The 24,482-nt window shown below is 45.0% G+C and overlaps 1 protein-coding gene across 6 annotated transcripts in view; it reads left to right on the top strand.

Annotated features, from left to right (window-relative positions):
- Positions 1–24,482, top strand: part of FANCE (FA complementation group E) — a 202,486-nt gene that overhangs the window by 51,808 nt on the left and 126,196 nt on the right. For all 6 annotated transcript variants that reach the window (XM_085651094.1, XM_085651084.1, XM_085651086.1 and 3 more), the window contains 2 exons: positions 15,758–16,487; positions 17,500–17,544. In XM_085651094.1, the coding sequence (XP_085507220.1) occupies positions 15,786–16,487; positions 17,500–17,544 (747 nt within the window). In that variant the 5' untranslated portion in view covers positions 15,758–15,785. The remainder of the gene's footprint in view (positions 1–15,757; positions 16,488–17,499; positions 17,545–24,482) is intronic.

Below are 24,482 nucleotides of genomic sequence, written 5' to 3'. Positions count from 1 at the left end.
GCGTGCACTCAATCAGTCACGGTTTGTAAAGTGCGACTACTCACCCGTGAGGGTCTCAAGGCGCGGAGGGGGAAGGTTCTGACCCATCTGCGCTAAGTTGTTCAGTCGAAGAGCCAGGTCTTGAGATCCTTCGAGAATTGGGTCAGCGACTTGACTGAGATTGTCTGAGGTCGGTTAGCAAGGTGTTTCAGGTCTTGGCAGCATTAAGCATGGACGGGGCGGTATGCCCTAACATCAAGTAGGGGGTGGCCTGGTTTCAAAAGCGGGATCACCAGGGCTTTATAAGTGGATTCCGGTAAATGGCATACATCTAGGGCAACAGCATAGATGGCAGCAGGTTTCGGCTCCAGTTCCTCCACATATGTTACGTTGAACTCGATCAGCAGGCAATTTGCTCCAAGGACCTTGCCTCGCGCCATGGCTGTGATTGCCACCCATACTTCGTGAAGTGTGTTAGCACCAATGAGGACTTCCGCCTCATCCCGTGCGAGTGTCAGTAGGGCCACTGGGTCCAAGAACTTGTCAAGAATCTGAGGAGGCATGTGGGGGGTATACAAGGACGTATTGTACTCCTCAAACCTACCATTAATACCGGCCTGGCTATAGAGGCGCTCACCAGCGTCCGATTCTACCTCCAGTATTATAGAGCCCCTGGAGGTTGGGTTGGCAAGTCACAACAGCAGGGTTCCTGCTTTATCTCACTCAGTGTGGGTGCCGACCATGCATTCTCAGTAATCGGAGCAGTGGAGCTTCTCAAGTCGGATCGCCAGTAGCTCCTTATCGTCTAATAATGATTGTTTCAACCCTGGGTTTTCATATCTGGCCACCTCTAGATCAAGTAGCACCTGCTGCTGGGACTCAAGTTCCCCTACTAGTGTATGCCGCAATTTCAACATTTCAGCACCCCAATGTCTGCCTTAAACACGTCCCACTCAATCAGGAGTGAAGAAGTAGTGGCAGCATTATCTAAAAAGTAGTTAAGTATGGCTTCAACCATAGTGTGTTGGAACACTGGGTCTTCCAAGACCTCGAGACATAGTCCCCAGTCAGGTATGAGGGGATGCTCTCTGTGCCAATCCAGGGAGGGTAACACTGGGTTGTGATCCAAGACCATTTGACAGAGATACTCTACATTGCATACGACCCCGTGGACCCTAGGAGAACACAGAAAAGTATCAAGTCGGACGTGGAGCTCATGCATACCGGTGTAGAAGGAGCAATTCCTTACTCCAGGGTATAGTCGCCTCCAACAGTCCACCAACCCCCACCACTGCTGCCAATCCAGAAAATTACGGGCTAAACGAAGAACCGTGGAATTGACCAGCTGCGAAAGGGACCGATCAAGGATCGGGTCAGCAACATTGTTAAAATCTCCCCTTATCAGTATGACTTGAGCCATATACAGGGCCAAAATTCTGGACAATTCAGTGAAGAAGCCTCCTTGATCTGTGTTAGTGGCGTAGATCCAGACTATGGCCAAATCGCACCCTGCTAGTCGACCTCTGACTACTATATACCTCCCACCATGTTCCATCAATTCACTCGTTTTTTTGCAGGGCACCCCTGGTCTGATCCACAACATAACTTCTCTGGCAAAGGCCAAATACGTTGTTTCCTATATCTGATCCCGCCATCCTTTGCGTAGTGTCTCCCTCTCAGTTGCAGTGTGATGGGTCTCTGGCAGGAGGCCAATATGCACTCCCCTTCTCTTGAGGTCGGCGTGTATCTTGTATCATTTTGCTATGTTGTTTAGACCCCGGACTTTCCAGCTAACAAACATTATAAGTCATGGTGGATGCCATACTGAAGAACGGCAGTGGCCCTCTGGGTCCCTGAGCAGTGGGCCGAATCTCTCGTTCACCGAAGGGGCCCAGGATCCAGGGAAGGCAGGCAGAGCCAACCCAACATTAAAAAAAAAAAAAACGACAACAGGTATCCCAACTCTCCAGCCCCAATACAAGAAGAAAGCAACTCCCCATCCGAACCAGTGAAAGGACCATCCGAAAGCGGTCGACAGGATATCGGAGCCCACATTAAACCCAATAGCAGGGCAATGACAGAGTCAGCACTGTTCACGTACTCGGGTGTGTCTCAGATGAAACATGTCGTCTAATATTGGGACATTAGAATACTGGAAATAATATCCAGTAGTTTTTCTGGGTTTCAGGATTGTTGCTGTGGGTTGTATTGGGTATAAACTTCACCAAAAGGGAATCATGAGTCAGATTTAGTACTGCAGTACTATTAAATGAACATCGATAACATCAGATTTTAAAAACGGTTCCTTTTATACTGGGCCATATATCGTTTTTTTAGTACTTGAGAGGATGAATAACATCAAAGTACGTTCCATTTAGTATTAACTCCCTGTTATTACTAATTGTTGGAAACCCCAAAGACCATCTTATATTTTGGCAGTCATCCCTCTTCTTGACAATCCGAAAAAACATTATATATCTAACTATACATTAGGAGTTGTTTCCAATAGACAGCTCCTGATGGGGTCTCAAATGTCTTTCAGGTAAGACATGGGTGGAAGACTGGATGCATAGTGTTTACTTTAGTATTACACCAAACACAACAAGATGATGGATGGAGTGCTAAAACCTTTCAACCACTCGCCCCCAGTGAAGAGATCTAGGTTGAATCCATTGTTCTTTTGCTCTCTATGCCACCCCAGTTTCGACCCAGCCATATGCAAATCAGTCTTGACCAGTCTTGATCATGGGAACAGTCCAGCCCAAACTGCCAGTCCAGGTCCTCCCTGGAACAGTAACAAAGCATTCTGGGACCGGTTTCGGGGTGTCACCCCTCGTCAGCCAGGCATATTGAATTCAGTGGCACAGCGAGCAAGGGACCCATGCTTGGGGTATAAGCAGGCCAGTGCTGTAAATCTTCTTACTCTTTACTTGATCTCTTTAACATATCCTAGCGGAGCCATCATCAGGGAGGAAGTCAATTTTTCATTAGTCATTTCTGTGATAGTTTCAAATGATTGATTCCAGAAGTTCAGTATCTGCGGACATCTTCAAGCAAAGTGAGAATATTCCACCTAAGGGCAACCACACCTTATAAACTGTGTTTCCACATTTAGTCCCATTTCTCGAAGGCCTGCAGGTGTGTAATATATCATATGAATAACTTCTTAGTGCACTAATCTATGCCTACTGTTGAGTGAAATTCTACCGGTCTCTGCACAAAGGTAAAATCATAGTATGTCAGACAGCTTCTGTCCCAAGTCTCAGTTCCCCCATCTTCTCCTAATGTTTATCTCAGGGATGTTTTGAGCTTCAAGCGCTGCTTTGTAATTTCTAGTGTTGAGGTCTCTAGAAGAAGAGTGCTAATTCAACTGAAACCCATTAACAGAGGGGTTGGGTCGGCCAGGGAAATAAGGGAAGGAGTCTTTCATGGAGTGCTTAAGTCTGAGGTATAAAAAATACTCAAGGAGGAGGAACTCCCTCTCTCCTTGAAATCCTCCTGTGACATGAATTCCTCTTCACTCAGTCTAAGAATCTTCAATCTGGCAAACTGCGGTTGCACTTTTCATTTTAATGAGACCCCTAATGACCGGTTTTTAGGTATTGGCACATCAGTTGAATACTAGTGAGTATTCTACCTGGAGCGAAAAAAGTCTGCTTCCATATGGAGAATCTCTTGCTGCCATGTTGATGTTGAAGAAGGTATTGTTTGAAGAGGTCCAATGCATTCATGCCATGCCATGCCATAAAAACGGAGACAGAAAAGCCCAGAGAGGAGCCATCTCCTGCAGAGCAACCCCCGGGAACTCCATTAACGGCTGATCAAGACCAGCAATATGTTGATAGCTCCTAACCCTATCCCCTACTATGCCTCATGGGTAGTGGGATGGCCATCTCAATCTTCGGTATGCTCAACGAGGAATTAAAAGGAGAAGATAATCAAGGTGACTCCATTAGAAGACTGTCTTATCTTCCTTCCCCATGTTTTACACCCAGGCTTCAAACCTGCTGTGTCGCAGAACTGCATAGCTCTACTAAGTACAGCTGGAGGCAGAGGTCAATTCCCCTGCCTGGCTGAAATTCTCACTTCCTTGCAAGCCCAAAAAACAGTTTTAGACATGTTGCCCGAGATCCTGCTGCAAAGACCTAGTATTAACAAAAATGATTAACAGGTGAATCATTGACCAAGTTCACGATGTTGACATTGCATGAACCTTTATTAGATGTCTCTGACAATGAGGATAAAAGGTACTGGGATATATGGCCTCATACCATGACTGGGTCCTCTGTCATAAATCCATATAAGGCTAATCCATGAGCGCATTTCCAGCCAATGGCCCCTAATTCTGGAGGACTGGGAATATCTATCATTTGTATTGCAGGTCGCATATTTACTGAAAAATGTACTTGTGTGCAGATGTGGTAAAATAGAGATTCTGATCATTAATAATTGCAGTGATCTATGGTTTGATGCATATTGGCCCTCTGAGAATGGCTCATTACCAACTTCTTTCACAGAAGTTTAGAAGTGAAGATTGACTGCCAGTTGAGTCTAGCGGCTCAAATGTTATCAGATGTATTCGGTAATGCCTTCTTGCACTCTACCTCCGAATACTACTGAAGATTCTTCCTATGTTGTTAGCAGGTTGCAAAGACAGTGCAGTTAGTGCCCTTATAGGGTCCCTCTTAGATTATGCGATTCCCTTTTTTGGGGGAAGTTACCGCATTGTTTACAAATTAGGCTGCAAGTCATCTGAAATAATGCGCCCCGTTTACTTACAAGGGACTCTCTCTTTTGCTCATTCCAGTCCACTGCTTCTGAAACTTCACTGGCTCATTATAAAGCAAAGAGTTCAGTTTAAACTTTTCTGCATAATCCACAAGACCTTGCTGAGTGAAACACCAGCATTCACTAACAGGTGCCTATTGAAATAAATTCTGCATAAAACAAAAAGGAGTAGGCAAACGTTTCTCCCTTTTCTATCACTTGATTATATAATTCTTTGCCGTCTTCATTAGGTCTAGAAAACGCCACTCCTAACTTTCGGCATCATCTCAAATCATTGCTCTTTCGTCAGATTTATCCTTCCTAACACACTGTAGGCCAGATGTACTAACTGTCACAAAGTAAGCTCCAGCATTTTGCAAACTGAGATATACACTGTGAGAGGTTGGCCACTATATGATGTTCACTAATGTAAGTGGGCACCTTGCACCAGTCCAGACAACCCTTATGATGATTTCAGAGGTCTTAGACAACCATAGAAAGCTCTATTAGTGGTAACTGCGGAGAGCAGCCTTCAGGCTTAGTCCAGAAGGAGTGTAAAGCAGCTTGTTTTACCAGAATGCAATCTTATAGTATAGATTAACTGAAAAAAACCACACCAAGTATTTATAAAAATATGTATTTATTATATAATACTCTCTAGTATGTTCCAATATCTTCAACACGGAGATAAACACAATGCACACAATACGTTAGCAAATCAACACAGTAAATAGCACGAAATATACAGTGGCCTCTGGGGACCAAACCATATACTAAAAAAGTGGTATACGAACCACAACTTGAGTCAAGACTGTGTCCAGAGGACGTAGAGGTGCTAGAACCCCAAGGAACCACCTGAGGTGAGTAGATAGAGACCCCACGGAGAGCGTGTGCAGTGTGGAAACACGACCGCTTAATCCTTACAACTCTATGTGCAAGTTGTGGTTGGATTTTTAAAGATTAAGGACCCTTCCCAGTGGACCCTGAAGAAACCAAGTGGAAGACAGAAGGTTGGAGAGCCACCCCACCCATGGATACCCTAGTACCCAAATTACCTACACCAGGGAAGCCAGGTGCATACGTGTATAGTGGTGTCGGAGACCGTCGTCAAACCCAATGGAGGACATCAGGAAAGTGCCGCTACTGGAAGAGGAGGTGTTTGTGGGAATCCAAATGTGGATCCTTGAAAAGGAGTACCTGAAAGCAGAGGGTACAGAATATATGTCACTCAAGGGTGGCCAGGAGACTTGGAAGACAAATGCCCTCTGATGCCGGTTGCTTAAGGATGGATGACGAGGACCTTGACTATCCAGTTGTGAGGACAAGGCAATGCTGCGGAAGACCAGGAACCGTGCACAAACTGTCCCACGAAGGATGTCGAGTGCTGAGAGGTCTGTGTCCAGCAGGAACACCAACAATCCTTGGTAAAAGCAAGCCACTCGAGAATCGAAGAAGGAGCAACGTCTGGACCAGCAAGGTCCAGGGGACTCACCAAAGGCCTGGGAGTCATGGCAGGCCCGAGCAATCTGGGGAGCCCAAAAGAAAAAAGTGTGACCCTCAAGTGGACCCACAGGCCGAAGGCACTGGAGTCGCGAGAGGACCTCAAGCAGCTCACCAAAAGATGCAGGCCACTGTGCACACAATGTGGTGTGGCTATAGATTCTGGTTACGGGAGATGCTCGAGGTTGGGGCTACATAGAGCCCGAAGATCTTTTTGCAAAGAAACCAACAAGCCTTTGTAACTAAGTTGGATGCGGTACCCAGGGGTTCAGTTATTGCAGCCCCCATGAGGGATGCTGGCCGCAAATTTGGTGAGAGAGTAGAGCAGGCCTTGGGAGCTGTGGAAAACCACTACCTGTGTTGCAAAGCCCACGGAGTCCAGAGGAGCTCAGGATCTACAGACCGATCGACTTAGTTGTGGTGCCTGCAAATGCAGGGGAGTGACACCTTCACTCCAAGAGATATACCTTTGGTTGTCTTTGATGCTTCACAGGCCTTGGAGTTTCTTGTATGATGCACAGGCAATGCAGCAGACTGGAAGGGAGATGAAGTCAGGCCCAAACGCAGTCCAGCGAAATCCAGAGTGCCCAGACGTAGAAGTGCAGTGATGTCTGATCTGAATCTTACCCCTTAATGAATCTAGGGACCTACACCCAGGTAAGCCCTTAAGTAACCTAGTGAAAGGGTTGGGAAGATTCAGGGGACTCTCCCAGGGGAGGGTCTGGACAGGGGGGAGGTTACTCCCATGTCCTTTGTCCAGTTTTGTGCCAGAGCGGGAGCCAACGGCTCCCAGGACTGGTTTGAACTGGACTATGCACAGGGACACCAAATGTGCCCCTCATGCAGACTTTCTGGAGCTGGAAAGCACACCCACCCAGCCCTCATACACTAAATCCTGTCTGAGAGGTGGTCATACCTCCCTGTGACTGGATGCCTATTGTTCTACCTTCCTCGGCTTAAGCTTGGCTCAGCAGCAGGAGGGCAGAAATGTGTCTCTGGGCGGCAGCAACCTTTTTGTGCTGTCTGGGTCTAGAAGGCTGGTACCGGGAACACTGAGAGCCTAACAAAGGTCTCTTCCAGTGCTTGGAATCATACCTCCCACACCATTTACGTTGTGGGGGTATGATTCCAACATGTTTGATACCAAACATGATAGGATTCGTTGCAGCCGTTATTAAGATGGTCATCGCGTAATTACGCTGTGCCCCTCTATATAGTATATGGCTGCTTCAATGATAACCCAGGAGAATGGACTCCGTAGGCTGCAGGGTTGTCCTGCTCATGCAGGGGCACCCTCTCACTTAGAACCAAGCACCCTGCCTTCAAGATTGCAAAGACTTGCTATAGGGGTGACTTATAGGTTTTAAGTGCAGTGAACCTTAGGTATAGTAACTCATATCTTTAGTAAGTGGTGCATGCACCAACTTACCCAGGCTGCAATGGCAGGCCTGTAGTTTCATTTTGAATGGTCTCTCATGGGTGGCATAATAAATGCTTCAGCCCATGGGAGACCTCTGGGATACCTATGCCTTCGGTGCATGGGTACCATATTCTAGGGATTTATAAGAGTACCCCAGTATCCAATCTGGGGTGTACCCAAGTACTGAACTGACCAATTTAGGGAGAAAGCAGATAGACTGTGGTCCTGATTAGCAGGATCCCAGTCAGACTAGTCAAAAACAGCATCACATCAAGAAAAAAAGTGGGGGTAACCATAAAAGTAGATCCTACTTTCCTACATACACTGATCGGTCGGTTACCAAAATAAGGGTTTGGTATGGTATGGAATTAGAACTACCTTTTTAAAATCCATGAGGCAGATAGCAAATCGCCACTCACTCTGATTGGAGGCTATCACAGGTTTTGTGACCTGCTAGGGTCAGCAGACCACCATGTCTGTGATAATCTTTGATAATCTTTCAGTCTAATGATTGACCAGAGCCAAGCCGGGGACCTGGATCCCAAGTTACTTAATTTGGCCGCATGACTTCTGAATTCATAGAATCTGAGTACTTAAACCTCCCATAAAGATGCAGGAACCTCAGTAAAGAGACCAGAAGGCCAATTTACAATGAACTATTGTGCAGCAAAGTCTGAGTGTTTTGCTGTCTTCGACATATTACATTTTTTTTGCCTCTACAAACAATTCTACATTACTAACAGTGGCCTCAAAACCAGATAATTTCACTTGCTCTATAACGTTGTATATTATTTTTAGAGTGGCTCAGCCCTTTTTGACTATTGTGCAGTATACTGCCACCCACAGAGGAAAGAGGTTGACTTGCATCTCACCTGAAGTTTTTGCGTAAGGTCTCTCTGCCACTTGTAAATCATAGCATGGAAGTGCTCACCTTAGTTATCTGTTGAAAGGGCGTTACATACACTTGATCTGAGACCAGTATTGTGCAAGGCAGCACAGAATATCCAATGCATGCTAAGACATCCGTCCATCCATTGGTTTTCTGTAAGACTCCCCCCATGAATTGCCCTATTTGGCTGGATTATATGAATTAGGGATGTGCTCTTTTCACCCAGAGTAGAGGTGGCACCGCACCCTCCCCAGCACCATGAGAGCTTCTAATAACCTGCCCCTGCTCCGACAAAGTCTTAAAGTTTTAGTAATCTGAGACTGGAAGTTCCTGACATCTGTGGAGCCACCCCTATGAGCGCAGAAGGCTTGGTACTTTTGGACTTCAGGGACCCAGAAACACTTATTCAAGAAGCATTTGGAATGCCTCTTGGGTGACATCTGTGTCTTAGCTGTCGGCTGAAAAGTTGTGAGGGAAATAAATCTGAAAGATCTCTGCCAGAAGAATGGCATATAAAGTACATTTACTAGTACACTTCTTTCCGGTGAGTCCTCAGAGTCATCACTGATTAGACTCTGGTACCCACTGGTGATTTTTTTTGCTCCTTGGTTACCAATATTTCCTTTTTCTTCTCGGTTAATAATCTTGATTCAACATTTTAGTAACTATACTACCCACCGGACATCTGATACCGCTGTGGAGCACCAAGGAGGCATCACTTAAGCCTCCTGTGCTGTAATGGGGAGGCGACCCATCTTGACAAGATGCCCATACTGACTCCAAATCAAAAATACGAAATCTGTCAGAGGTGTCCAATATAAAAAAATATATATAAACTCTATCTAAAGTTGATTGTGTCATATATTAGTTGGATTCTGAGGTCTCTGACATGTTGATATTAATATGTTTCATGCATACCTTATCCTTTTCATGTATTTTCATACATATGTCTCCCAGGGTTCCAAACTGTCCCCTGTCATCTTCAACCTCTACATTGAGTCCCTTGGAGTTTTACTCACAGATTACATCAAAATTAACCAGTATACTGACGATACACAACCCCACTTGAAAGTCTCCTCCGCTCCGGACACCCAGTGCCTCAAACTCTGCCTGCATCTCATCAGGCCCTGGATGTCAAGTGCCTACCTGAAGGTCTGCTCCACTAAGACAGAATTCCTGTTATTTGACGGGAGCAACTACTAATAAATAGTACAAACCGTGCCTAATGACATTGATGTTTTCGAATCCTAGCTTTCACTAAATGCCAAGCCACTTGGATTAACCCTGAAAACCAACCTTCCCTTGAAGGAACACACTGCCAAAACACAAAGACTGCCTTGTACCATCTTGCTTATCTAAATAAAGTGAAACCTTTTTCCAAAAGGATATCAGGACTGCTGTTCACACCTTCATGCTCTTGCACTTGGATGGTGGTAACGCCCTGCTCCATGGCCTCCCTGATTCCACTTTGTCCCTCCCCTTTTAAGGGCATTCTGCATGACGCAGCACATCTCACACTGGACCTGAATTAATATGATGCCATCTGCCCCATCCTTATGGGACTAGATTGTCTCGTCTTGCCAGCCTGCACCATCTTCAAAACCAGCATCTACAAATCCACCACGACCAGCACCCACTTATCTTGTGGACTAGCTTACCATCTTTGATGGCTTTCTGCACACCTGCAGCAAGACACCATCATGCTGGAGACAAGTATAAAAATAAAGTAATCAAGGCTGTATGGTTTTGCCATCAATACACCCAACATCGTTGCAACACTGCTCCAGTTGAGGAAATAGAAGAATACCACCCGCTTTAAATAACAGAACATCACAGTGCACGAATACCAGTCAACCTCAAGATATGCAGCCTGGACTGAAAGTTCTACCTGCGCCACCGCATTATTGCACTGGTGAGGAAAAGACAAACTATTGATAGTAAAGACTGAGAAATGTCCGTTTCCCCTGATCAGGGTCTCGTTTGTGATGCATCGAGGGCCGAGGCACTTTGGAGCATATTCAGCATCGTTACGGGTCCTCTGACAAAACGTGATGTCCCTGTATGTGGAACTGAGCTCCGCCCCTGAGCAGCATTTCAAAGCTGAAAAAGAGCCTGTTGCCGCGCTCCTGCGTTTACAAGCCTCATGTGGGGGAAATCTTTCATCCGTTAAGGAGAGCCCTCAAAAACGCGTGAAGAGGCCTAGTCCAGTCTGTTCCTGTCCTGCAACCATCTCCCCAGAGAACTAAAAGGATCGTTTGGAATGAGTTGCCATGTTTAGGGTCTCCACGAGACTGCAGCTGTACGTGGATCACACATAATTCTTCAACTAGGCAGGCCACAGTCCTTTGATCTGGGTAAATTCTGTAGAGTACGTGAGTGAGAAAGTCGAGGTTTGCATTGCGCTGCAAGGTAACCTGTTTTCTTTGGAGCTCACAAGTTGGGGCGAGAATGCCAGCACGGATTCCCTATCACAAATTTAACTCAGGGTCTTAAATAGAGACCAGATAGGGTGTCCTTAGCTCGGACCACTGCTCATTCGCCTTCACTGTGTGCGACCTGTGATGAGATAATCTGAAACGAACAATTTGGATAAAGTGTGCAGCATCAGTCAGCATCCCGGTCCCCACAGCCTTATATGTCTGTCGGTTCTGTCCTCTTTTAGGTGTGTGGTCTTTACGTCTACTTCATGAATGCCTGAAACTGGGAGTGAGAGCAGGCAGTTCCTACCCCTCTCACCTCTCCCATAGTAGCTGTAGAAAGGTTTTTCGGGTTCATATTTTAGTCAATAATAACGTGCAATCTTCATTCCCACACATGATTCTACATTTGTAAACTGAATTAATATAATTGCATTCGAATTTTTTTTCATATGATGTATAGTATTGAAGTGATTAATGTGGTTTAGTTAGTTTGATCTCTGTCACTCACGCCTGATTTCCCCCCACTTAAATCTCCCCCATCCCTCTCGGTATACATCCTCTCCCCACAGGCTCAGCAGAGCATAGCCAAACTGATGTCATTACAGTTTACTTTCACTGCTGTAGTTGTACTGCTAGTGTTGAAATCTTTCATGGTGCTGATGCAATACTAATACATGTTGCTATGCTTTCCGTTATTTCACTAGTCTTATTCATCTGAAGAAAGTTTTACTGTTAAATGTTTCATATTTGTTCCAACATCTCTAGATGACATTAGCATAGAGAGTGTTGAATAATTGTTAGAGGAAATGTTATGATGCTTATGTGTTATGGTAATGACGTTTATTTTTCTTGTGTTCTGATTTGCTAAAGAAATTATACTTTTGCTCACACAACGATGAAACTGCAGGATTGCTAACGTTCTGTGCAAGAATTGTGTATAAAAAACCCTTGATTTTGGGGGTGAGCGAGATTTAGAGGAGACTTTCCTGTCCTACTACGGATGCTGCCTGTCTATCTACTGATTTGGCTGCTCATTAGGGCCTTTGAATAATTTCTGATTTTACATACTCTGTATATCTCTGATTCTGAAAGCCTTTGTGGCATGTAATCTGTTTTCGCCTATTTTTTTTTATCTTGTTAAAACACAATTTTTTTTTTAATTGATATAGATCTCAGTTATAGAGTGGGGTCCATTCAATCAGTTTAATCCCATAACTTTTTCAATTGTTTTACTCTGCTAGTTTGATATTTGGGAAGGTTCCTTAACACGGGGACACATTGCTCATGAAATTGAGGTTTAACACCATCTCTGATCCAGTAAACTGTGGGAAAGCTAAATGTGGTACATTTTGGGGTGTCTAAATTTTGGGGTGCAGTTTTGTTCCCACATAGTCTTAGATAAAGTTGGAGGGAAGGGTTCTTCCACAGCTGAGTGACTGTGGGGAAAGGTGCTGCTGTCCTGTGTGCATACTCGTTATTTTTCAGTGTAGCACAGAAAGGTTTTAGGTTGGCAACATCATTCTTGCCTGTGCTCTCGACCTGCTGTTTAGTGAATTTGTTGTGAGTGAGTAGGCCAGCAGTAGGGATTTTGTCCATGTCGAGGTTGTGCCTAAAAGTCCCTGTTGCACACAGGTGGTAACTCCCAATTTAATGTGTTGGCTTCTGAGGGCACGTTGGGCTAATTTCACGGAGATGGATCTGTCCTGACGAAACCACCTCAGGAATTCAGTCTTGCCTAGTTAGGAACCCTGGCCACCATTCCTGCAAATGTGACCCACCTTCTTCTAAGGGATACTGTAATAAGAAAAGGAGGAGGTTTCAAAACAGTCGCAAGCCTGTCCAAGCCCTTGGCTCATGGATACTGGAGATTCTAGCCATAAGAAACTCCTAATCAGAAACGATCCCTGAGGAGGAGGTGATGGTGTACTAGGAGAGTATAATTAGCCCAAGGGGTACAGGAGGTAGGTATTGTATTCCTAGAGGGAATTGTATATCTGTGCCTATGTCTGGAATAATTTGGTTGTATAATCTTAGAGAGCAGTACAGTTGTTTGTGCTGATTCCCTGCATCGAACCATTCATTTCCAGTGCTGTTACCACAGTAATACAGAGGTATTCACCTCTTTTGACAGATACGTATTTCAGGGGAGTGGTAGAGCCAGGGACACAGAGCTATTCACCTGCTGTGCTTGTTGACTCTGAGAAGAGGCGCAGGTACATAGCCATTCAGTATTACAATTTTTATTATTATTATTATCATTACTTATGCATGTCTTGTTCTGTTTACCCAATCAAGGCTTTTTTGCGTGGTTCCTAGAGTGTATGTTTGTAGCTTGACCTATGTGGGAAGCAATGGATGCTGTGGTGAGCAGCAGAGGGCTGCTCCCACACGGTCCTTGCAGACTTGAAGTCAAACCTAGGCCTATCTATTATGGAAAGGATTTTCAGACAGATCGGGCAGTGCCTTATTGTTGCATGCCTCTGCTGGATAGTCCTGAGTATTCTGGTATAGACTCTTGCCGTACACCAAGGTGGTGATTTACAAGCTATTGGCAATTTAATGAAAGCTTCTCTTATGACAAGCCACTGTTTTGCCTGTGGTAGCAAGATAAACTTCTTACAGCAGGTGAGGGGTTAGGGTACAGCCATGTCAAGGAGGATTAAGTACTGGTTATGTAGTGTCATGGCTGAGGTAGATGAAACTTGGGATTTAAAATGATCCTCGAGGCCTGCAATGTTCACCCAGGAGCAGGATGGGCCCAATATCTGAGAGCCCTGCTTCCCAGTTAAATAGCAGATTTGCCAGAAAACTGGTATGTCCACCCAGGCGTGGCTTTATTGCAACCAAAAAAAGATTTGGTTATCTGGTTAAGCCACAGAAGTATTCAAACACTATGGAACACAGGAACCACATAGGTGCAACCAAAATAAGAAGCAGCTTTCTGGTCAAACTATTGTTACTTAAGACTATGGCCCTAATTACGATGCCGGTCGGACGAATGTCCAACTGACATCGTTGTGGTAACGGGACTGGCCCACAAGTAGTCGGCAGTCTCGACCGCCAAATTAGGATCCGACCCCAGTGGAGGCGGTCGGAAACATGCCTCTTTGCATTGAGGCTTGTGCTGTAGCCCGGAAAAGAGCCGCAGCACAAGCCCCAAATCTAAAAGGCTTGTTTTTAAACATCCCTGCACCCTGTGGCATGCACCTCAGGGTGCCTGCCAAATGGGGCATGTTGTGGGGGCACCTGTGGTGCCACCCGGGCCTCATAGCGGAGGCCGCTGAGGGACAGGGGCCCTGCTAGTCCGTTTCCGACAGCCTTTCAATGGCAGCCAGACCGCCATTGGGAAGCCTTCGGAAAGGGCCATTGTAATCCCTACAGCGGTGCGCCTGAGTGCGCACCCCCCTCATTGTAAGGATTACATTCCGACCGCAGGTCCAACGGGCTCCTGGAGCCTGTTGGAACCACAGAGGTTGGTCCCTCACCCATGCGGTCGGACCGACCGCATTGTAATGCGCAGTTCGACCACTGCTTCAGATGTCGGTGGGACCGACACAGACAGTCCCACAGACATCCGAATGAGGCCCTATGTGTCTGCCCTGTGGAGGTGCAGGTGTGATCACAGAGTGTGTGGCAGTAAAGTTATAAAGCAGTGTTAGCAAGGGTTCTTCATATACCTAAATTAGTAGAGCCAGTGTAGTGACTAATTGAAATTCAGAATAGGTCGACAGGAGGAGGATGATCGAAGAAGAGATGTTTATTAGTGATGCAATGTGAATTCAGGATGGGGTTTTAGCAGGGCGTTTGGCCTAGGCCACTAACAGGGTCTAGCTGCAAAGCTGGTGCAGGAAGTCATCCTTGATCTTCTATTTACATGGATAACTGATCAGGAAGTCCTGAATGGAGTGCTTAAGTGGTGGATGTAATGAAAGGAGGCAGTTGCATGACAACCAGTAGGGAGGAAATGGAAAGCAAACTCTGTTGTGGTACATGCACAAACAAATCATTTGCACAAAAACTAGACTTTCAATTTCAATGTTGAACTCCATGAATGGACTTCAAATTAGTTTACAAATGAGAACTTGCAAGCAAAGCTTTAGGCACAGTGCTGATAAAATACAGTTGTGGGTAGCATGTTCGGCAAAAAACTACCACTCCTGATGAGCCAAGACAGAGGGCAGCGAGTAGTCAAAGCCTTTTCAGGGAGAAGGGTTGGAAGGGAGGCATGCTGGATATGATCTTGTGACCCCTGGTTCTAAGGATGATTCCTACAGATAATCAACAGCTCTAGTTGGTGTTCTTAGAATGGTTGCTTTCTGAGTTTCTTTGATTTAGATACCGGCAAAGAAAGTGACATTGTCCAATGCAAGGCAGTAGGAAAACGGGGACTAACTCCACCCATACATAAAGCAGGTGACGCAGAGAAGGCACCACTGTATAATTGGTTACAAAAGAATACAGATTTTCCAAAAAGGAATTACAAATACCTTCTGGAGGATTGTCAATAGTCCCACATTTTCCGCTTTACAGCAGGTTAAAAAACTATCCAGTCTGCTAGAATAATACCAAATTCCTTCGGAAAGAATGCAAACATACTTGTTAGTAGATGTAAGCAGCAAGTACCAAGGCACACATTAAGTTAGGGGGTGGTGGCTAGATAGATTAATAATTTGTAAGGGTCATACTATTTCTAACATCAGTTACGTTTGTTGAGTTCCACATTCAGGGTTGAAGTGGTACTTGTTCACCTCTGTTCTTCTGCATTTTTTCCTCACTTCCTAGGAAGCCTTTGTTCCTCTTGCTGCCTTTGATGTGTCAGAGGAATCTCCTTCGTTTCTTGCTTGTGGCACACCCGCCAATGCCAAAGGCCTGTCTGAGCGAAATCCTTGACGCTGTATGGCATGATACCTCCTTGGACCCCTGGATCATGGCACTGAGAGCCTTACTGCAGAGGGACCTAGAGAGAGAGAACAGCTCTCCCCTCTTACATCCTCTTACAGAACAATGCCAGCAGCAGCTGAGAGATCTGTGCAGAGGAATTACCAATGAAGCAGAGGGTAGTTTGAGTACTGACTACAGGCTCGGTTGGTACAGGGACGTCTGGCAGAAGCAACACTCTAGAGACACTGAGAAAGCAGTGGGCCCCGAATTTCAGAACTTGAGGAAGAGGAAAAACCCTGATGTTGCCCCTTATTCCCTCCCTTGGGGTGCCGAGGAAGGGCAGCAGGCAAAGAAGAGCCGCAGCGCACAGAATGATCAAGACATTGACCTATTTGAGGGACTCTCTGCTGAACATACCAAAGAATCTAATGTAGCTGCAAAAGAGGGCTCCTGGGACACTGGAATACCTGCATCTCAGAATCAGACCAGGGCCACAGAAGGACATGCATCACAGATCCAGCCGTCTCAGACAAAAGCCATGGGAAGACCACTGCCACAGAACCAGACTGCAAATCTTGGACAACGAGCACCCGAACCAGGCCAATCTGGGGAGCTTCCAGAGTCCATAAAGGTATTTAAACTCGTACCTGCTCCTATTTCATTTTATTCATGGAGTTTGTTTAGTGCAAACCTTTACTGGGTATCTAATCAAGGCACCATTTATGGAAAATACTAGAGAGTTCAATCACGTGTTTTAGAGTTTGATCTTGACAAAGAATAGAAATAGACAGACCTAACAATAAAAGAGCCTTGATGACCTACTGCACTGTGCATTCTACTTTTTTAAAGCTAGTGGTCTACTCTGGAAAAGATGATGGAACATATCTGGTGAAGTGTAAGGGTGTTGGCCTGCGCACGCATATAGGTTTTCAGAAAAGATGGGTATTTATTCCCATGTTTGTCACTGATGTTTGACTATGGGGAGGATCATGGAAACAAAAATCTTTATGGTGGGCTTCAAACTCTGCTTGGTGATGCTTCGATAAAGGGTTTCTTGTTATTGTAATCTGTCCTCTTTAGTTTTGAAAACTACTTTTTATCATAGTCACTCTCATTCACCTCCTAAAAGTCTTTGGTTGATGTCCACCTGCTGTTTCTGGAAGCAGACGGTCATATCATTTGGTTAATTTGTCCCTATGCCTTTAATCCAGCCTAATTGACGGTTTTTTAACATGTTACAATACAAGGGGAACAGATTCTTACTCCCACTTAAATAAATGTGCAGAAGAACATGGGTTCAAGGCTTCAGTGGCATCGAGCGAGTCTAGAGCATTCAAAAGATCATTGGTCATTGGACTGGAGGAGAGGCTAAGAGCTAGTGAGTGGTTTGTCTTCATGGTAAGAGTAGCACAGAGTAGTAGGGTTTTAAGGATAGAGCATTAGGATAGTTCAGAGCATGAAGATCCAGTTCCAGATGGGCACAAATTCAAGATAAGGGCAAGATGGTGACGAGTGGTAAAGGTTTGTTCAGTCCTTGGATGGAGAAGGTGAGTGTCTTTATAAACTCTTAACAAGGAAAGGACTAGGAGGTGTAAAGTATGCCATTAGAGAAAACTTTACTGTCATTTTACTTTCTTTTCTAGCTGAATGTGTCTGGACTAAAAGAGCTCTTGGAGACAGAAGGGGAGGTAAGCATTTTCTTCTCACATGATGACAGTCATGTGGCCTTGCCCGTTAGCTGGGGCTAATGGACTGACATTTTCAGTTGCCCTAGTTGTTGAGCGAATGATCTGTTGTAGGTCATGAGTGGCAGTGTTCCTTTGAACTTTTGAAATTTCTGCAGACCTGGTACCTTGTGATGGAGGAGGAAAGACCGCTACTAGGGTTACCATTTCTGTAACATGCTTCATAAATACAGTAAGTACAGACACACAAGTAACTTGGTGACTGGAATAACGTAAGGTGGGGTAACTAAACCAGCTACACTCCAGTTTAAGTTTGAAAGGGGCCTCCGCCAGCCTATAGTTATTAAAACAGCTAAGGGGAGGACCATGATTTGCAGGAAGGACCCCTATTAGAGTGCCTTAGATGTACAAAATCACCTATTGGGGGACCAGTAGCAAATCTGCTGCCACAAGTGAACCATATGTAGCACCGTCTTGTCCTTATCCCTTGGTTGATGATGACCATCCTCATTCCCAGTTACTGACATAGCTCCCTTTTATATACAGTAAGTCTGGGGAAGACGCTTTAATATTTACCTTTTGAGCTTTATCCTCTGAACTGTCACAATCATTCCTCCTCATCCCCTTATTGATTCTGTGTTGAGTGTCACATGCCTGGATCACCTTTGGAAGTTAGTAGGTCTCTGTGAGAGTTAGTTACATAGCAGACCTGTGTCTGAAAAGTTAGTGGGGCTGAAGAGTCAGTTACATGCACAGGTCACTTTAGAAAGATGGTTATACATCTGAGACCCTAAGTTGTGACTTAGTCTACACTGTCGCACTGCATAACATGATAGATGTTACATATGCAATCATTTTGACTGTTGGGACAGGAATGGGCCCTGCAAGATATAAGGGAATGTTCTCCTGTTCGAATGCCTGTCTGCCTGACATCCAGTCTCCCAGAGGTGAGAGGAAATTACCTGAATTCTGCATTTCCTACTTCAGAAGCTGAGAGTCTTTTTCGTGCCTAGAAGCCCGCTTTACTGCTTGCTGAGGGTGGGAATGAGTGTACTTTGCTTTGCAGGAGGAGAGCCTGCCCAGATGGATAAGCCCATTAGATTATGTTCCTGACAGGAGGAAAGCATATAGAAAAAGCGAACTGCATTGAAGAGCAAACCCAGGAGCAATCCATAATGTAAGTAGGTTCCCCATCTTTGTGCTCGGTTTGTGCTGAATCGGCCCTAGCGACTTAACCAATTTGAGTGTGGCCGTGTTTGCTGACAGCTGCTGCAGGCCGCACGCTGGAGCTGCCACTGCTGTTACCAGAAAGAAGAGCGTCACTGCTGAGTGGAGCCCAGCTGCCTTGGGGTGTCTGCAACTACATGTGGCCACTGAGTGCAGCTGGTTGACCATTGAGGCAGCAATTGCTGGAGAAGCTGTGCCATGATCCCTGGTCCCGCAGCGCTGTGGTGTCGTCGCAGAGTAGAACCGGTTGGCCTGGAAGGCTGCAACTGCTGAGACCCCTGGACCTGCCATGCTGTAGTCATTTATGGATGCTGACTCTGCCTTGAGGATGGACTGAGCAGGCTACGTCTGTTGCAATACCTCGACATGCAGGATCACAGTGCATGCATCGCAAGACTTCACCCACAACAAAGGCCTGAGATCCGCCTTGAGAATATCTATATCTAGTGCGGGTACTTGAGACTTTCTGGCCAAATTGAATCTGGGTAAGAAATTTGCACATCTAAACCCAGGAACGTATTCATGCCTCTGACTCAGAATATGGGGGGCTGTAGATGCAAGGGTCAACCGGGCGGGGAGAGAATCTTGAGTTGAGAGGGTGTGGCACACAAGGAGTACAACCAGGGATACAACCTTACATTGACTAAACACATTGAATTGTGTCGTATTTCGTTTTTTGTGTGCAATTAAAGTACTTGCTTTTGCAAAAAAGATCAGCTTGGGGTATACATTGAATTATTGTGTCTTCTGGTTGATTGTTGAGTTTTGAGCTGTTGCTCGACCAGAATTCCTTGGCTCAGGGTGAGTCTCACTTTGCGCCACCTCTCCTCCACTCCCGGGGAGAGCAGGGTGCTACACCCTGCCCCGTCTCCAGCCCAGCCAGCCTGCCCACACCTGCACTCCAACATCGCATCCTCCTTCTCCCTGATCAGTTCACCATCATCCAGAGGCTGTCTGGCCTGTTGACTGCAAACCTTTGCCTCCAAGAATGACGTTCTACCAGTGCAGCTACTGGTTCGGCTCTTCTCAAGATGTTGGGCCACATCTCAGGCCGCCTGTCCAACGTCAGTGGCTCACCTGCTCAGTCAGGCTGGTTCCTCAGGACAGACTTTGTTTCTCCGCCTGGCCCCCGCATACTCAGGGTAGGACCCAAAAGATGCTATGGTCCAGCCACCACGCTTTCCCGGGGCATCAACTGTTTCATGTGCGAGGCCGCGTCTTACCGTGGACGAGTGATTTCCCCCTCCACAATCCCCCGGGCCTCCTCCTTCAAAAATGTAATGGGAAAGAGAAGTGATCTTTTTCCTTGAGGAAAGGGTCCATCTCCCAAGGTCGTCTGAAGACTTGGCAGCGCTGTTCGATTGTGTCAATCTTTTTCTCATCATCGGAGAAAGTCTTGAAATTGAAGTTCTTACTCCATCTATTAACCCGTTCCAAGTCGAGGCCTGTCTACAGGCCATGTTGGATATTTGGGATGGCCTGCTACCCTCTGGACCATTCCCCAAAGAAGGTCCCATCCTGCAGGTCCTACTCCGAAGACTTCATTTCCCACTAAGGAAGCGTACCATTTTGCCTTCAACACTTTCTCAGTGCCATCATCGGCACCGTCTTTGGATCAATTTTTTTGTACCACCCCAGTCTCCAAATTTGGTAGAAATTATTATGCGAGTGACAAAACTGATGAGGGTACAAAGGTTCACCCAGATGGAGGAGTTTTACATATCGGATTCTGATGCCTCTAATGTGCCCATCAGGGCTTATAGGCACACAAAGGGAGATGATTCAGAGGTTGACTGTAGTGTCCTATGTCCCCGTTTCCTGTATGAGCTAGAATGCTGAGAATAAATGATGATGTAATAAAATGCTGGTGTTTGAGTGTGTGTTTGTCCTGAAGATAGTGAGAGTTGGTGAGGATGCAGCCATGACCGTTGAGATGCATCTAAGGATATATCTAGTGGCCTAGCATGTAAATAACCAGGTACCCTCCTCTACCTGATTAACCTCTGAATCATCATTGACAAATCTTCCTTCAACTTAATATTAACTATCTCCTCCTTACATACAACGCGCAATGTACTGGGCCTTGCTGTTGCATATCATAGAGATATACCCTAAGTGAAATTTTAGACCATCTAACATAATAGCACAAGGACTGAGTTCAATGCAATATGTATGATAAAGGCAGGTCTGGTTTGCTGCAGACATGCAACCTGGTCCATTTCACAGAGGGAGATCTGCGCTCTGGTAAATGGAACAGTCCCTCCCTCAGGGACTCAGTGGTATTTAGAAAATACACTTTTCATACTTAGAATGTCACACTGAGGTATCTGTACTAATGATGGCACAATGCATGTTCAAAAAACGAATTAGTACATGTGCTATTACCAAAGAACATATGAAACAGATTGACATTGTTAGGGTTAAGAGGAAAGTGAACACGACAAATGTTTCTATCCTGATTCACACCACCAGGTTCCTTAATTCCTACACCAACGTTTATCACTTTCTATGCACTACTCGGAGAGCATAAGAATATGCTAACATTACCTACAGGGGAAGTGTTACAATTGTTGCTTTGCATACCTGCCACACAGAGGGCATCTATGTTATTAGACCTTTAACTAGCATGGCAAGGAGGATGAGGGAGTCGTCTGTGATCAGAGGTTAGCTAAACTCCGTTTTAGCTCCATGGGTCCAACCTAGGTCCAGGAAGGACAGCTTCTGGGGTTATAGGCAGCTTTTGCTCACACCGGAGAAATTCTTGTGTTCTTAAGGTAGAATCATATTGAAACTGCACATCCACTGCATTTAAGGATGATGTCCACTGAATCCACCTAAGGTGTAGTGCTCAAGCATTAGAAATGCTGGCTTTGGTGGCAGTCTCAAGGGCATGTACTGGAGAAACAACAATGATTTGTTTTCCCTGCCCCAAATGACACTTCTAGAATGAGGGTTTGTACAGCTGCAAGATTTTCGCTGTGGATGCGAAATATGATTCTGCATTTGAGTACAAGTGTAATTTGTATGCTATGGAAACATTGTGTTCCTTATTGTAGATTACACAAGTGTACCTGGAGGTACTTGGTATGATTCTCAAAACTAAGTTTGTTTTGTTAACACTAGTTTGCAAATATTTTGAATCCACGGTGTCTGCTTGGAGAGTTTATGTGGTTAGTGTTTTTGGAGAAAACATGGGAGTTATCAAGTTATACAATGGTTTAACTCGCTCAGCATAATATGGTAAGTAGGCTCAGCCAAAGTTCAGGAATTCCAATAGGGCATGCAGTTTTCTAAGTGTATCTGGAGGTTGCAAAGTTGCAAATTTTTGATGGCAATTAGGTGCTGGTCTTTTTCCCTCATAGGCTAGGAAGACTACATTTAAGTAAGCCATTTTATAAAATGTTTTTTATAACTGTCAGAGGCCAATATGGTCACTATCGAGTCCACATGAGTTAAGCGTGTATTTAAATCATCATCTTTGAGGTAGATATTGTCAATGTAGGACAAAGCTTCAGGATCTGGTTGTAAGACCTCTATAATGCAGGCTGAGAATAGACCTGAACTATTCTATAGCCCATGGGGAGCCTTTGTGAGGAATACCGGGAGCCGAAACTGGTAAATGTGGTTTGATAGCTACTTTCAGGTGATATATTTTGACTAAAGAATCCATTGTGGAAATATACCTTTTTAGGGGTACACTGGTGCAGGGTCACCCTTTTGTCCACGGGTTCAAAAACCAACAAAGTAGAGATCAGCACTGGAGTTGGGAATAAATAACAAGTTTATTAATCACTCATGAGTGGGACCACGTCCACACAGCACTCTGAAGTGCTGCCTGAGGTAGTACACTGAAGTCACAGAACACAGAGCTTATATACAGATTTTGTGCAGTGTAAGCATGTGAACAGAAATAGGAAGACAAGTTTTAGAAATAGTTTTCAGCAAACTAGGACAGATGAAAAAACCACATGGTCAGCAAAGTGGGAGGGGGAGCAGGAGTGCTTATGGCAGTAGCGAATGATTGACATTTAACAGGTGTACTGGCAGCTACAAACTCTCAGCACATACATTGCTTTTAGCTGAGTCAATAAGTCAACTAAAATAGATAGCACAGGCGGGAAAAAAGACGAGCAGCAGAGGACGGGAGAATTACGAAGGAAACAAAATGGACACCTCAGCCAAAATGGCTGTTGCTTATGCCAAATAAATATTACACGTTTTCCACAGACAGCCCTTTTTCTTTTGCTTCTAAAGGGGTACTATAAATGTCATATGTATTGATATATCGCTGACTTCTCGGTCTATTGCTAAACGGGCATTTACATTTTGGACATTTGTTTTAGATGGTAGACAAGTAGTACAAGTGGAAATACAGAGGGAACAAAGCATTGGCCCGCATTGAATACATAAACAAGAGAAGAGAATATCTATAATTATGAACAAGGCCGACAATATTTTCAATCCCCATACAGAAAATACGCTCCAGAACCATCCAGCCCAAGTCCATGTTCCTGAATCTTGATGTATCTCAGTGACTAATTTATGCATTTTGTGAATAACCACATATACAGAAGGTGAATTGTCCGGTGTGAAGACACAACAGCTGAATCCGATGATACAGCATGCTCCAGTCTATATTATTCCCATGTGGTCTCTGTCTGGTCGACTACAGAGACATCGATTGTTTTCCCCTACTACCAGCATGCAGATCAAACAATTGCAAATCTTGATGGTAGGTTGGGGGAGCTAAAAAAACAGGTGGTAGTGTGGAAGAGCTAAAAAAACAGGTGGTAGTGTGGAATTGTGCTTTTGAATGAGCACACCGGTGCAGGGGTCACCCTTCTCTGTCCACGGGTCCTTAGACCAACAAAATAGAGATTGGCGCTGGAATTCAAATAACAAGTTTAGTTCTGGCAGCTACAAACTTATTAGTATGCATATTGCTTTTAGCTGAGTCAGGAAGTCAACTAAAATAGACAGAACAGGCAGGGAAAAAGACGAGCAGCAGAAGATGGGAGAATTACAAAGCCAACAAAATGAATGCCATAACCAAAATGGCTTCAGCTTATGCTAACGGAAATTATTTCAGATTTCCACATACAACCCTTTTAGCATTGGCTGAAGATATCTCTATGATTTGGAAGGAGTATGGAAGATATTGTGTACATCTATCTGCATTAATCCAGTAATTTCTTGGTCCATTGCCAAGCGAGCAATAACATTTGTGACATTTCGTTTAGTCCGTATACATGAGGTACAAGTACAAATACATAGGGAACAGAGCATTGGGCCACATTGAATACATAGGCAACAAGTAAAAAGAATAGCAAAAATTATACATAGTGCTGACAATAGTTTCCAACCCCATACAGTAAACATGTTCCATAGCCATCCAGTCAAAGTCCAAGTCCCTGAATCCTGGTGGATTTCAGTGGCTATTTTGTGCATCTTGGAAATTGCATCAAAAACAGAAGGGGCGTGGTCAGGGATATAAACGCAGCAGCTACTGCCGATGATGCGACATGCTCCACCATGGTCAGCCAGGATGACATCGAGCACCATCCTATTTTGGAGCGCCACAATTCTCGCAATTTGTAGTTCTTCTGTGATATTTCCAAGCGCCATTGCTGTCTGATTGGTTACAGCCTCTACAACTTGTGTCAAACTTCTGATCTTTCGACTGTTTAAGGCTCCTCCAACAAAGACGAATAGTC

This window comes from Triturus cristatus, chromosome 1_1, assembly GCF_964204655.1.
Source record: "Triturus cristatus chromosome 1_1, aTriCri1.1, whole genome shotgun sequence".
In the NCBI taxonomy this organism is placed as follows: domain Eukaryota; kingdom Metazoa; phylum Chordata; class Amphibia; order Caudata; family Salamandridae; genus Triturus; species Triturus cristatus.
This window is presented reverse-complemented; position numbering and strand designations above follow the sequence as displayed.